Source organism: Anopheles stephensi, chromosome 2 (genome assembly GCF_013141755.1).
Source record: "Anopheles stephensi strain Indian chromosome 2, UCI_ANSTEP_V1.0, whole genome shotgun sequence".
Taxonomy (NCBI): domain Eukaryota; kingdom Metazoa; phylum Arthropoda; class Insecta; order Diptera; family Culicidae; genus Anopheles; species Anopheles stephensi.
In genome coordinates this window covers 87,048,600-87,061,156 of record NC_050202.1, presented here as the reverse complement: position 1 = coordinate 87,061,156, position 12,557 = coordinate 87,048,600, and the positions used below count along the sequence as shown (strand labels likewise).

The window sequence follows — 12,557 nt, the reverse complement described above, 5'->3', positions numbered from 1 at the left end:
TTGGGGCTCGTGCTGCTGCACACCGCCGAAAAACAAAAACTGGAAACCCTATCTACCCTTCACCCTAATTAGCTGGTGCCTCGGTCCCAACTCATCGTGGCGCATCATAAGAGTGTTTCCGAAATCCAATTTGTTTCCCGCCCAAAAAAATGCATCAAAAAACGAGCTTCTAGATGAGCTACAAATTAACTAACGCGCACGAGCTCTCACACACACGGCCATAAAATTGAAGCGGGCTGCACACGGTGAACTACATTGTCGCGAATGATGATCAGACCGAACAGTGGCGTCGGTGCGTCGTAAAATGATTTTAATAGCGGAAACATTAACCGGTAACACCAGGGCCACCCGATCAGTCTGATCGCTTCGTGATGGCTTCGTTTGATGTCCTGCATTCCTTCCGTCTCCAAACAATGAATAGATCATTTGCTTTTGAAAATTATATTCAAATATGTCTTCTTTTATTGGAATCGAGGGCAGAGGATTATTTTAGATTGCTCGGCACTCCTTTACGATTTCAAAATGGGAGATTCTTTCAAATCAGATGCTTTCTTGATGGTGATCTTAACTATGTTGATCGAACTAAACAACACAGAAATGATCATAGATCACTCTTTGATCTACAACAACTAGCCAAAACTTTCGCAAAATAGGCTAATAATACAGATTCTCCAATTTGAAGATCGAAACCCCTCAACCGATCCATTCAACGTAATCTCTTATAGCTTCATTTCGTGATGCACGCTCCGAATCGAAGTCTGCCAACGCTCGACATACTCCCCAAACAATCCAAACGTCCCGAGAGGTCAATCAACTTTCCAAGAACTTCCCTTTTTTATACACACCAAAAGCATAACCCCCGTAACCAACGGTGCATTTCTAGACCTGCCGCTACCAATTCTGCTGTGTCCCTTTTATTGGATTTCTCTTCCCAATCAACGTGAAAACTTCGCCCCGATCTTCATTCAACATTCGCATGCAATTTGCAGAACCACGTGCAAAAAAAACATCTTCTAATCCCTCGATGGATAATAATAGCAACAATACAGAAACACGCGAACACATAACCAAAACATCGTCCACTTAATCTGTGGCGAAGGTTTTGAAAAAACGGCGAGTTTGATTGGGAAACCCAAGAAACTAAAGGGAACACAGAGGTCTTAGCCATCCGTGGTATACCAACAACAACAACAACAACAAAAATCGACAAAACCATACATCGTATCCCAAAATCATAGGGCTCAATTTGATCCCCGTCCCTTCGCACCGCTTTGATTTGCCACTCCCTGCCATCTTCAGGCTGCTTGCTTTTTTTGCTCTCAAATCTCTAGACAAAACACAAAACCACCCCGAGAGTCGCGGAGAAAAATCTCCTCCGGTGCTGTATTTATGGGTCCTAATGATACGGGACCCGAAAAGATGATGCGCCATTACACACTCCGGTATCGATGAGCTATCGCTGTACGGTGATAATTAAAATAATATATTACCCAAACAGCCGGCAAACCAATCGAAACTGATGCCGCCAGCTAGCCGTCACACGGCATCGGAATCGATGAATCTGCCAGGATGTGGCTTGTGGCGTGTTGAAGCTAGTTTCCTACCACATCCTGGCCTTCCCGTTCCCCGTTTCTAAAAGCCCACATTGGAAATGAATTGTTGAGAAATGACAGATTTTCATAGCGGATGGCGGCTTTCGTGTCGTGCCGCCTCTGCCTAGGAGGATAGGAGGGTCCCAAGAACAGGACTGATGGCGCCTCGTGCACGGACGCAGTAAAAGAGAAAAGGTTCTGACCAGCGCATCATCCCCGATGTGGTACAGACGGAAGCAGAACCTTTTTTTGCTTGCTTGCTCTGTGCGTGTGCATGTGGGTTTTTTCTACTTCTTTTCAACTGAAATAGAGATCACACTCTCCACAAACGGTTCTGCTCGGACTCGGTTCGAAGATCCCCGCTCCCTTACATCAGGTATCATTAGGCAATGGAGATTAGGGGCCTCGTTGCCACTGTTCCGCCACGTGGATTAACGTGGTGCCTGTCCGGTGGTGCTATTGAACCAGCAATTTGCTTCCAAAAACAATCCCAACCGAAATAGGATCTGCTGACAGAACCTCGGGAGACATGAAGATATTTACATTAGGGAATGGAACGGTATCAGCCGGACGGGATCTTCTCGCTTTGCCTTCACAATCATAGCATATGCTCCTAAAAGTATGCAACCTGCCGTAAGCTGCAACGTCATCATACCCAAGCAGATGCCTATCGGTAGGATCAGCATCCTCGCAATAAGACGATCCACTTAGATCTTCATCATCAGCTTTCAGACGCGATACATTACGATATCCAATTTTTTTCCCCTAGCTGATCACCCAAAGTTAATGACACCGCCAGAAAAGCTTAACTTGATGCTTGTTTTGTTTGCAGAAAACTAGATTTAAAATATGACCGAGCCAAAATGGATTTGTTTCATTCGCGTTTGCAGCATCCGCCTCACCATCAGCGATCGATCGTGAAGTCTGATTTATGGCTGCATCAGGGCTGTTACCCGCCGCCACGCCATCACCTGCCCGTCATAATGGACTTTCTTAGGTACACACGCGAAAGGAAACTCGTTGCAAGCCCTAACGACGAGCCCGAGACACGTTGACGATCGCTCATTTTCCTTTGAGCGCAGAACCACTCACCACCGTAGACAACGACGACGACGACCAGCACACAAAACAATTTGCCGAAGGCCAATGGCGAAATAAACAAACGATCATTACTTCCCCCCCACTGGCTGGCTTGAGCTTGAGCGAACACCATCAGCGGTCGGGGTATGCGGAAATTTAATTCTCAAAAACTACATTTACGCCCTGAAAGACGTACGTGTACAGATATTTTCGGGGTAATTCAACTGTGCTCTGCGTTTCCCCGTTTCCCATCGGCTTTCCTTGGCTGCCGTAAACTTAATAAGCAATAAGACATAATTAGCCTTCAATATGCAGCCCGGTTGGTTGTTAGGGCGCTGGCCACAACCATTGCCCTTTGCGTACCTAGGGGCTAGCCAATCTTCGGCAACACATCAATTCTGTGCTGATCCTCGACATCCGACATTCGGTACCTGACCTCCCTAATGTTGAAATATCTCAAGACCCGTCCAAAAACCAGTACCTAGACTACGAAAAACGCCTACGAATTGTTAGGTGCATCGATCAACCTCGTCGTCGTCGTCGTCGTCGTCTGGCGAGACATCATGCTGGTCATTAATGCAGTTCGTACCTCGGATATTGCACCCTGGAGTTGTACCTGGCCACCCGTTTGCCGAAACACTCTGAACTCACTGATGATAGCCCTCATTAGATTTCTCCTCCGGGCAATGTCTTTAGACACGAGACAAACGATAATGCAATCCGTCGCGAATAACGTTCACCTCGCCGCGTCTGTAAAAGGATCCACGGTAAATCCGCGAACTTTAATCTAATGTGACTACACTGATCTTTAGCACGTTGCATCCATCATGCAGAAGGAGGCCAAACGGTGCACCCATTCCACAATGCAAACAGAACACAAAAAAACCGTCAAATGCGACGACAAAGTAATCATTCTTCCACACAGTCTAAGGCTCTAGTCGCTAAGCCTTTCGTATTGTTTTTTGTTCGTCTAGCTATGCTAATGAAACTATAATTATAGCTTTCTGCACATTCTGTCTACACTTCGTGACCGAACGTGAGCGAGCGTACGGATTCTTGCACAAATAACAAAATAAAACCGAACCCGCTCACCCTGAGCTGCCCGAGTCTTTAGTGCTCCCGTTAACACTGCAACAGTGTCGTTGATATCGGGGCTTTTACGAGCCAAACGGGCAAACAGTTGCGATGCTACAAAATGAAACATAAAACATTTTTGCAGACCAAACTACCGAACGACCAAACGTCTGGCTGGTCGTTTAATGGGATTTTGGTTTAGTTTTGTCTCCTCAGCTCGCCAGTCTCGCTGGTGGATCGGCATGTCATCGGCGATTAGTTCAAGCTTTAAAAGCGTTTACTGCCGAATACTTTGCCGGCCAGCAGCAGAACCCGTAGCGCTGGGTGTCGAGTTTCTGCAGCACTAATTTTGCAATCACTTCCCTACGCCGATTCTCAGTCTCAGCGTTGATGACGATTTGCGAACTGATGATGAGAAATGAGACATCACAAGCTGACATCAACACACCGCTCTAAATCGAATTAAACGTTTAGATTTAGAATAAATTACCTCATATTAATTATCGCCACCTTTATCACGCACCCTCGCCGCAGAAAACAATCCCCCCTGAAGTTGTGGGACTCGTAAAGCAAACAAACCGCGGAGTTCCCACCATATTCGCGGGAAAACGTGTGTGTGTTGGAGTTGGCGGTCGCGAACAAGCAAACAGCACCACGTTGAGCGTCTAATGAGCAACAGTCGCAACCCCTCGTTTGCATTCGCTTGTTTGCGTTTTTATTTTCGCGCGAAGCACACAACACACACACGCGCGCATATCGCGGATTGCAGATTGTGAACGTGTCAACTTAATGACTTTTTTATAACTTCATTCCGTTGCTTTTTTTCAGATTTGCCCGCTACATTTAATTAACTCACCAAGAGTTTGCCAAGTTCTGCGTGTTTTCCCCTTTTCGTGTGGCTTGGACGGTTTGCTTTGCTGTCCCTGCAATATTGTGGTGCTCCTGTAATATCCCGTTGGTAGCGCCAGGTTTGCGCAGCGTTCATTGGAAATTATTCACGAACCTTGTTAACATCATTCCCATCAGCATTGGCACAGTGTACGGTGCGGTTGCCCAGTGTCCAGCGGAATGTTTATCATCTGTAACGAGCGCGTAAAGCGTGAGACGTACCTGACGGTGCGTTCCCGGTGCCGCAACGTACGCTTACCAATTCCACAAAGTCCTCGGAACACATGCGAACAGGAGGCGCGCTCCTGCGGACAACCCGTACACGCACCGCGACCAACGCTGTACACCGGCTGTCCGATTATGCTGCCCTTGGGATAGTAGTAGCAGACGATCAGATGTCCTCCGTACATGCTGGCCGCACCACAACCCACAAACTGGGTCCGTGCCCAGACGAGTTGCGTGTAGTTGGACACACTGATGCAAAAAAGGGATAAAGGGTGAAAAAAAAAACAAATGGCACGTGCCATACGTACCCGGCACTCTGCAGACTTCCGACGGACAGGTTGTTGCCCAGCTTCTCCTTCTCGCTGAACCACGTACTCAGCGCGAGCGCTTCCCAGTGCCGCATGATCGGTTTGGGATGGAAGAACACATTCTGGCCGATCGGATACGAGGGGTTACCTTTTAACCCCCGAAGGGTGACACAAAGCTTTCCGTTGGGTGTTATGAGACACTCGAGAACGCACGCAAGGTTACTTACCGATGAAATCACACGCATCGTACCCGACGACGCACTGCCGCACCCAACGCTCTGCCATCGCTTGAAGATCCTGGTCCCAGTGCTGTTGGAAGTGGTGACGAAGGTTGTTCAATGATGTTTGGGAAAAAGGTCCTTCCTTTTTTTCTCTCACCAGAAACTGCATATCCGTAGCAGGTTGTTGAGGATTCGTTGCAACCTTGTTGCGCAGTCCGTTGTGGCCCATCATGAAGCTCTTGATGCTATCCGGTCCTAGCTGGATTGGTGCAAACTTTTTGCATCTCGGATGTGTCTCGTTTGCCTTGAAGAACAAGATCCGGCAGTAAATAAAAGATTCTTCCAACGGGTGCTGCCTAGCTTACCTTGTAGCACATAGTATGAACACGTCCACCACAGCTGTATGCCTCGTTGCAAAGATTCACATGCTCCTGATCGAAAAGTGTCCACTGATACTGCCCCAAAGTGATGCTGATAATGTTCATCAGTAAAATCGTTATCTTCATCATTGAAATTCCCATCCCTTCGTGTGGTTCCGCTGACGTCACAGCCAAACTTCATGGATTGCTTTGAGCTCTCCGTTAATGGTGCATCAGCCATCTTCTGTTGAAATATCATGGCCTACTACCACTACCAAATCGCGCACCATTAATAAAGTACACAAATGTGCGTTCGTGTACCGCCAAACGAAGCCACATTCGATCGAACAACGGGTCGTACGATAAATGTTTAATCATCCACAGTATTGTTCCCAGCCACGCGGATTGTACCATAAAACAGGGCCGTTTTATAGCCTCAAGCTGCTGGCCCGTCCGATGTAAGTATACCGATTGCAAATTTATGTACCAGGACTACACCACTAATGCGTTCGGTTCCGATTGTTTTTCGCTCCCCGCTTTAGTGACGCACATGTGTTCGATTTATGTTGCGGAAGATGAGCCTGATGGGTAATAATTTATACGCGTAACAAATAGTCATGACCGGACCATGACTTAAAGATTCGGCGAAGAACTCACATGGAGCACATGCAGAATAAAGTAGAAATCATTTTTGCTATTTAATTCCTTCTTGTGACAAGACGCAAAAAAAATCCAAGAAACATCCTTTATTTGTTCTCCAAACTCTAGGCGGCTTTCTTTCAAATCCAATTCTCCAATCGACGCGAATATAAAGTTTGCGCAAATTGGCAAAAAATCCTTTTTATTTCCTCTCCAATTTTACGAGGCTCAATCGGCGCAACCATTTCCCACAGTCGATACGGTACGGGCGGCCTGTGATAAAGCCGATATATTCTTGATGGTTTAAATTGAACTATCGGTTCCCGAAACAAAACAAAAAAAAAACAGCGACAGCTTGACAGAGGTGAGTAGGAAATAGCCGAAAAGCGCATAGAAAAGCTCCACCTACCTATTTATAATTCGTAGTATTATTTTATTTATCTTTATTTCCCTCCACGGCGGCGCTTCCCTACAGTGGTTCGGGCCTCCAATTTTCTTGCCCTGTTCACAACCCAGTGGTATATATCACCAACCCGATTACCCGAGACGCGCCTAGACCCGCGTTTGGTCGCGTTTTGATGATTTATCACGAACATATCTGTCTAGTGGAGTAGATTTCGGTCCGTCGTTTTGTTCTTTTTTTTCTTGGGCATCGCTTCTCACTTCTTCTGCCGTCAACAGCTTCTCGTACGGTGTGTGTGTGGCTGTTGGCCGACAATGAAGCTCCGGCGTAGTGTTATGATTATGAGCGTTTATGCTGCCGGCTACGGGCAACATACGGAGATTGAAAAGGCACCAACAAAACGCACGTGATGAGTGGATATACTCACTCCACTGCCTGCCTCCCGCAACTACCCGGTAGAGCTAGAGAAACCCGCGAAACGCCACGAAATTGGAATAGTCTGATGAGCATTTATGAAAATGTTTGCACACATATTGCACTATGGGTTTGAGGATTAGACAAAAAAAAGCAATCCAAATGTAACTAAAAAAAATCACCACATGAAATCATATTTGCAGCTTTGACGTATTTTAAACATTTATTTATTTTCGACTTTATTTTTCATAACCCGTCCCGGGTTTTTTTGTTCTTTCTTTTCTTCTAATGTTTCTTTTTGTACTTCTTATATCATTTGTTTTTCTATTGGTTGCATTTTTTCTGCTTTCTTTTCTACTGCTTCTTCTTTTTTTATTCTTCAGCTTTCCTTTCTTACATTTTTCTGATTTTTTCACAATTTTACATTTTTCTTGTAGTTTTGCTTCCTTCGGTTATTTTACATTTTTCTTCTCTTTGTTCTTCTGTTTTCCTTCTTTTGCTCATTTTTTTGTCTTGATTTTTCTGACCATGCTATCTTTGTATAGCTTTTCTTTTTCTACATTTCTTCATTTGGTTCACTTTCCTTGTTTTTCTACCATTTACATTGTTCTAGTAGTTCCTTCCTATTTTTCGCTGACTTTTTCTTTGTTTTGCAACTTTTTTGATATTTCATTTGGTAGACGGGTCCAGACAAGAATTTTATTTCAGATTTGTGTTCAATCATTCTAACGATGACGATGAACGATGACCATTCTATACGGCCGTGACACCACCAAATAGCCAACAGTATTGCTTCTTTGCTTCATTCCTGCCTTGCTCTTTCACTTATCTATAACAACAAATATTCTCTCCTGAAAACCGTCCCCCAAAATCCCACTGTTCGTTGTGCTGTCGCTTCAGACAACATATCATGCGCTAGAGAAGATAGACATTAATAACACCCCATCTGTTCGCGGTGCGACGATTGTGCGCCAATGAAGAGACCCTTTTTCCCTCGACTCCCCGGTGTCTCCCCCACCACATCACCCCCCTTCCCTTCGCACTCATCAAATGATGGTCAATTTTCGTGGCAATCACAAATCAAAACGCAAGCGCCAACTTATGCCGCGTTCGCATTTAATCGTCCACCCTACTGTCTCGGCACCCCCATCACCCTAACCACCCATTCTCACTCTCTACTAACTGGTTTCGGGATGGTTATTATTTTTTGGTTAAATATTAATGTTCGGAACGATACGATCGAATGTGGTTATTAAATTGCCTCGTGTTGCGTATTTTTATCGTGTCGCTCGGTGGGCCACACCACTCCTGCTTGTCGGGGTTTTACCATCCAAAAATAGTTATGCAGAAGAGAGAGAGAGAGAGAGAGAGAGAGAGAGAGAGCGAGAGTAACACACAAATAACTGTATCGCCTCATGGAATGGTCCCGAGTCCCGAGCGCCGACCGGAAGCTTGCATTCGGCGATAGATTTTAAAGACCATCCGGTGAAATCTTTACCATCTCACATCTAAATGGTATTTAATTATCTGCAACAGAGAAAAAGGGGACAAATCACTTCTCAGTTGCTTTCCAGCAAACACTCAAGCTCGAAGCTAAGGTTGATTAATGTGATGTTAATACGTAAATCTCTATTGGAATACTTTTATCGTACCATCAGCATTTGTTTTTTTCTTTCTAATTCCTAATACCAATCGATTTCTCACGATGGGTGCAACCCGTCGTCTCGTGTTTCGGGTTTGTTAAGCTGCAAATAATAATGACAGAATGAAGCCATTTGCATAACTAACTCGCCCGAACATTGAATTGTTATTTAATAAGCTACCATCTCCATCGGTATCGTAATCCGTGGCAGTAAATAGGATTAGTTGCTAAACGCTGTTAGGATGATAAATGAAAATGATTTTTTTTTCCTCTCTTTATTATCATGGCTTTCCCATGCTATTAGGAGAGTCTGATGAGGGTTTAATATCAAAATATGCTCTTATCATTTTAAGAACCAGTACGTCACAACATATCAAAACACCCAAGCCGGATCGATCGTATCTTCAATTTCGCATATTGTTGTTTCTGATAACCGCACGAAACAATACGGGAGCAGCTCGCTATTAAAGGTAGCTCCTTTATTGGTCTGCCCTTTTCCTTTAGTACGGCGATTCGATATCAACATAAAGGATGCTTCCTACTGCCTGCGGCTTGTTTGCGTGTGTTCATCACGACCGACTCGCTATTTGTTTAGGATCGCCGCACAGTGCGCGAGGTCAATTTCATTAGGACAGTGCTTGCACAATTATTATTTACATTGCGGTTAGCTCACGTACCCGCGCTTGTGCGTGTATGGGCACCCGAGAAAGCAGCACACCGAGGGTAAGAAAAATTTCTCCACACTCAATACCGCCGGAAGGATGTTTCGTCCAATCAACCAAATTTTTACCCAGTTTGTTTCTTTTGCAGCTGTTGACAGGCTGTGCATAATTTCACCGCCATCGCCATTCGGGAGTTTCTCATCGATTTCCACCGCGCTTATCAGAAGCATTATCGACAAACAACACACACACACACACAACACACCAGCGAGAGAAACAAAAACAACCATAAAAAGCGCTTCCCAATCGACGACACAAATCGAAAGACTTGAGCCGGCGGTATGAAACGAACCTTCTCCTGATGGTCAGCATTTCCGTTTCCATTCACTTTTCACCAACCGTGTGTGTGTGTGTGTTTGTGGAGTGGCATGAAGCGTGAAGTGACACTTCACTGTTCCCTCCTTCTCATCCCACCTTAGCTTACCATTAAAAAATTTGTGAATCGGGACCAATCGAGCAATCGGAACTTCCGTTCGAGTTCGGCAAACCCCAAACAATTAGCATAAAAATGTAAAGGAAAAGCTCAGCCGCACGGTCGCACCGAAACAGAGCTCCGAGCTGGTGACGATTTAAATAAAACGCTCATTATCACGAAGCATCGAAGCCGAATTTCCTGTGTGCGTTGTGATTTTTTGATAAATAATTAAGTTTAATCCAAAACCCCCTTGGACTGCTGACATTGTTGGGATGAGATGTGTTTTGTTTTCGCTTTTCCTTTTCCGGAGGGGAAAGTGCAATCAGGAACACGAATGTGTGTGTGTGTTTCGCTGTGGCTCTAATCTAATAATTGCATACAGTTCATGGGAAATTTATTTCCATCGTCGATCCCTCCAATAACTGGTCTGAGAAGACTTCAATGACTTTCCTCTTTCTAAGGTAAGGTTACCAATACGTATTCATTCTGCTTCGGGACCGTTCTTCAGCTGGCTGCACTATTTAATCGCGTCCACAGACAGGGTGCCACATTTGACACATTCGTCCCGGATCGTGCCTGGACCTACGTGCAGCTCGATCAAAACACCAACAAAAGCACGAGAGGTAGCAAATCAACCAACGGTCGAACCACTTCCGATCGAACCCCGGCACACTGCCACCGGTTGAGCAGCAGCAGCAGCAGCAAGCCGCATGATTCAGCAACAAGCCGCACGAAGGAAAAAGGAACCGTCCCGAGACAGCACATCCACATCCTAAACCGCAGCGTTCCACAATCATTTCACCTTGTCCTTGAATTCACATCCTTCCAGGATTCTTCAGTCTCATGGCACGAAGTGTTTGCTCATCCGAAACATAAAAACCCGGCAGCCCCTAAAACCCCAGCTGGGAACACCGCACAGTAGTAGTGTGTTTACTTCCCATTCATCCACACACACACAGAGCAGCATCCTTCATCCTGCCCTCTGTCTGGTGCGATACTGTGTGATCTGATTTCTCTCCCTTAATGCTACCGAAATTCCGCCCGACAACAACACAAAAAAAAGGTTAGGCTTTAGTTTTTAGCGCACCCCTTAGGCGCGCTCTGTCTACAATTTACGCTTTCTCCGGGTCGCCCTTGGGTGGAAAACTTTGCTTCAGTTCCCGGCTCAGGACACCACACCCGTGCAGGGGTGCCTGCTATAGGACTAATCGGGGAATGCCCTCATTTTTCCTTCGTCTGGATGCTGCTCCTTTTTCTAGTGTTTTTGCTTCCTTCGGCCGCCGATCTATATAACACAGAACAATCCCACCGAAAAAAAAAACAAAAAACAACAACGGCTCATCTAACCCTTTTGACCCTATTTTTTGGGATCGCGTTAAGGGAGCACGCAACATTTTGCACAACCGGTAATACATTTTTCTTCGTCTCATCTCGCCAACTTTAAGAAGGGACTACTCTACTCGGGTTTTTTTGCATTAGCGCGTTCGTTCGGTCGGGACCGTCTCCTGTCACCTTACGGGACACCGGGATTCTGACCGTACGCCAGAAGATGCTGACTGTCGATTTGCCATTTCTTTCGCACACTTTCACAAGTTTTCTCTTTTGCAGCGTGCCGTGCGGAAGAAGGTTTGCGGTGCCAAATGCAACCCTGCTTCCTTGAGGATGATGCAATGCTGCGATTTAATGGGGCCCGGGTTCTTAGAACTGGCAAACATAATCAACTTGAGGTTAAAGCTGAATAAATCTTTGGCAGCATGATTAAAGCCGCGGAGCTTGTTTTTTTTTTACTTGAAGAATAACTAGGCCAGGCCTTACGAAAGGATTATTAGGCCTTAGGATAGGTTTCAATTGGTTAGTTAGGCAGACGGAGATTTGAAAAAATATATTGGAAAATTTAAATAACCAAAATCTCTGGACGATCAAGAAATAGCCTAACAAGGAGTGCTTGCTAAAGCCAGTGACCAGGTCTGGATACCGTAGCAGAAGCCTAATAACTCAACATGAAAAGCATAAATTGAACCACCGCACACAGTCTAAGGGCTCATCATAGACAATATTTAACTTGTCCCACGTATCTCGTATATATAGCGAGTCTTCTTTCTCCCTTTTCTTGTATGTAGTTGAGAGCCTTCAAATCGAAAATCTTTTACAAATTAATTCTTGAACATGATCTTATTAACCTGTTCCTCTATTTAGTATAAATATTTTTTGAGACATGGCCGAAATGGCCTTACAGAACGTTAAGAAAGAGAAAAAGGAACATTTGGTCAAAGGACGGAATATTCTTCCACGGATAAAAATCAAGCCAAGAAAACTATATGGGGCATGGCAAGACCTGAGAAAGTTGAAGTTGAAGAGATGGAGTACTTTTCCGGTTAAATCGTCTCTATCAACAAATCTCTATTTCATGGTGCCCAGGCTGTTCGGTGTCATTCTAATGGCGTATTCAAGCTTCCAGCATCTCATCTCGATGGGTCTCTGCCTGCCGTTTCTGGCTTTCTTTGCGTTGATTTAACCCTTAGCAAAGTAGTCTGCTCTGACTACCGGTACCCGCAGACCGGTGCCGTCATCGCCT

The 12,557-nt window shown here is 45.2% G+C and overlaps 1 protein-coding gene and 1 long non-coding RNA gene across 2 annotated transcripts; one reads left to right on the top strand and one right to left on the bottom strand.

Annotated features, from left to right (window-relative positions):
* Positions 1 to 368: 368 nt before the first annotated feature.
* LOC118505008 (venom allergen 5-like) lies at positions 369 to 5,935 on the bottom strand. Its single transcript, XM_036040197.1, has 8 exons — positions 5,754 to 5,935; positions 5,546 to 5,692; positions 5,395 to 5,476; positions 5,168 to 5,315; positions 4,894 to 5,108; positions 4,750 to 4,825; positions 4,603 to 4,669; positions 369 to 4,198 (listed from the first exon to the last, which is right to left on the bottom strand). Exons 1-8 carry the CDS (start codon positions 5,907 to 5,909, stop codon positions 4,007 to 4,009), a joined length of 1,083 nt encoding a protein of 360 aa, XP_035896090.1. The 5' UTR covers positions 5,910 to 5,935; the 3' UTR covers positions 369 to 4,006.
* Positions 5,936 to 6,111: 176 nt separating this feature from the next.
* Positions 6,112 to 6,449, top strand: LOC118505018. The gene is made up of 2 exons (XR_004905380.1): positions 6,112 to 6,205; positions 6,290 to 6,449. It is a non-coding gene; the product is annotated as an uncharacterized LOC118505018 (long non-coding RNA).
* Positions 6,450 to 12,557: the final 6,108 nt, after the last annotated feature.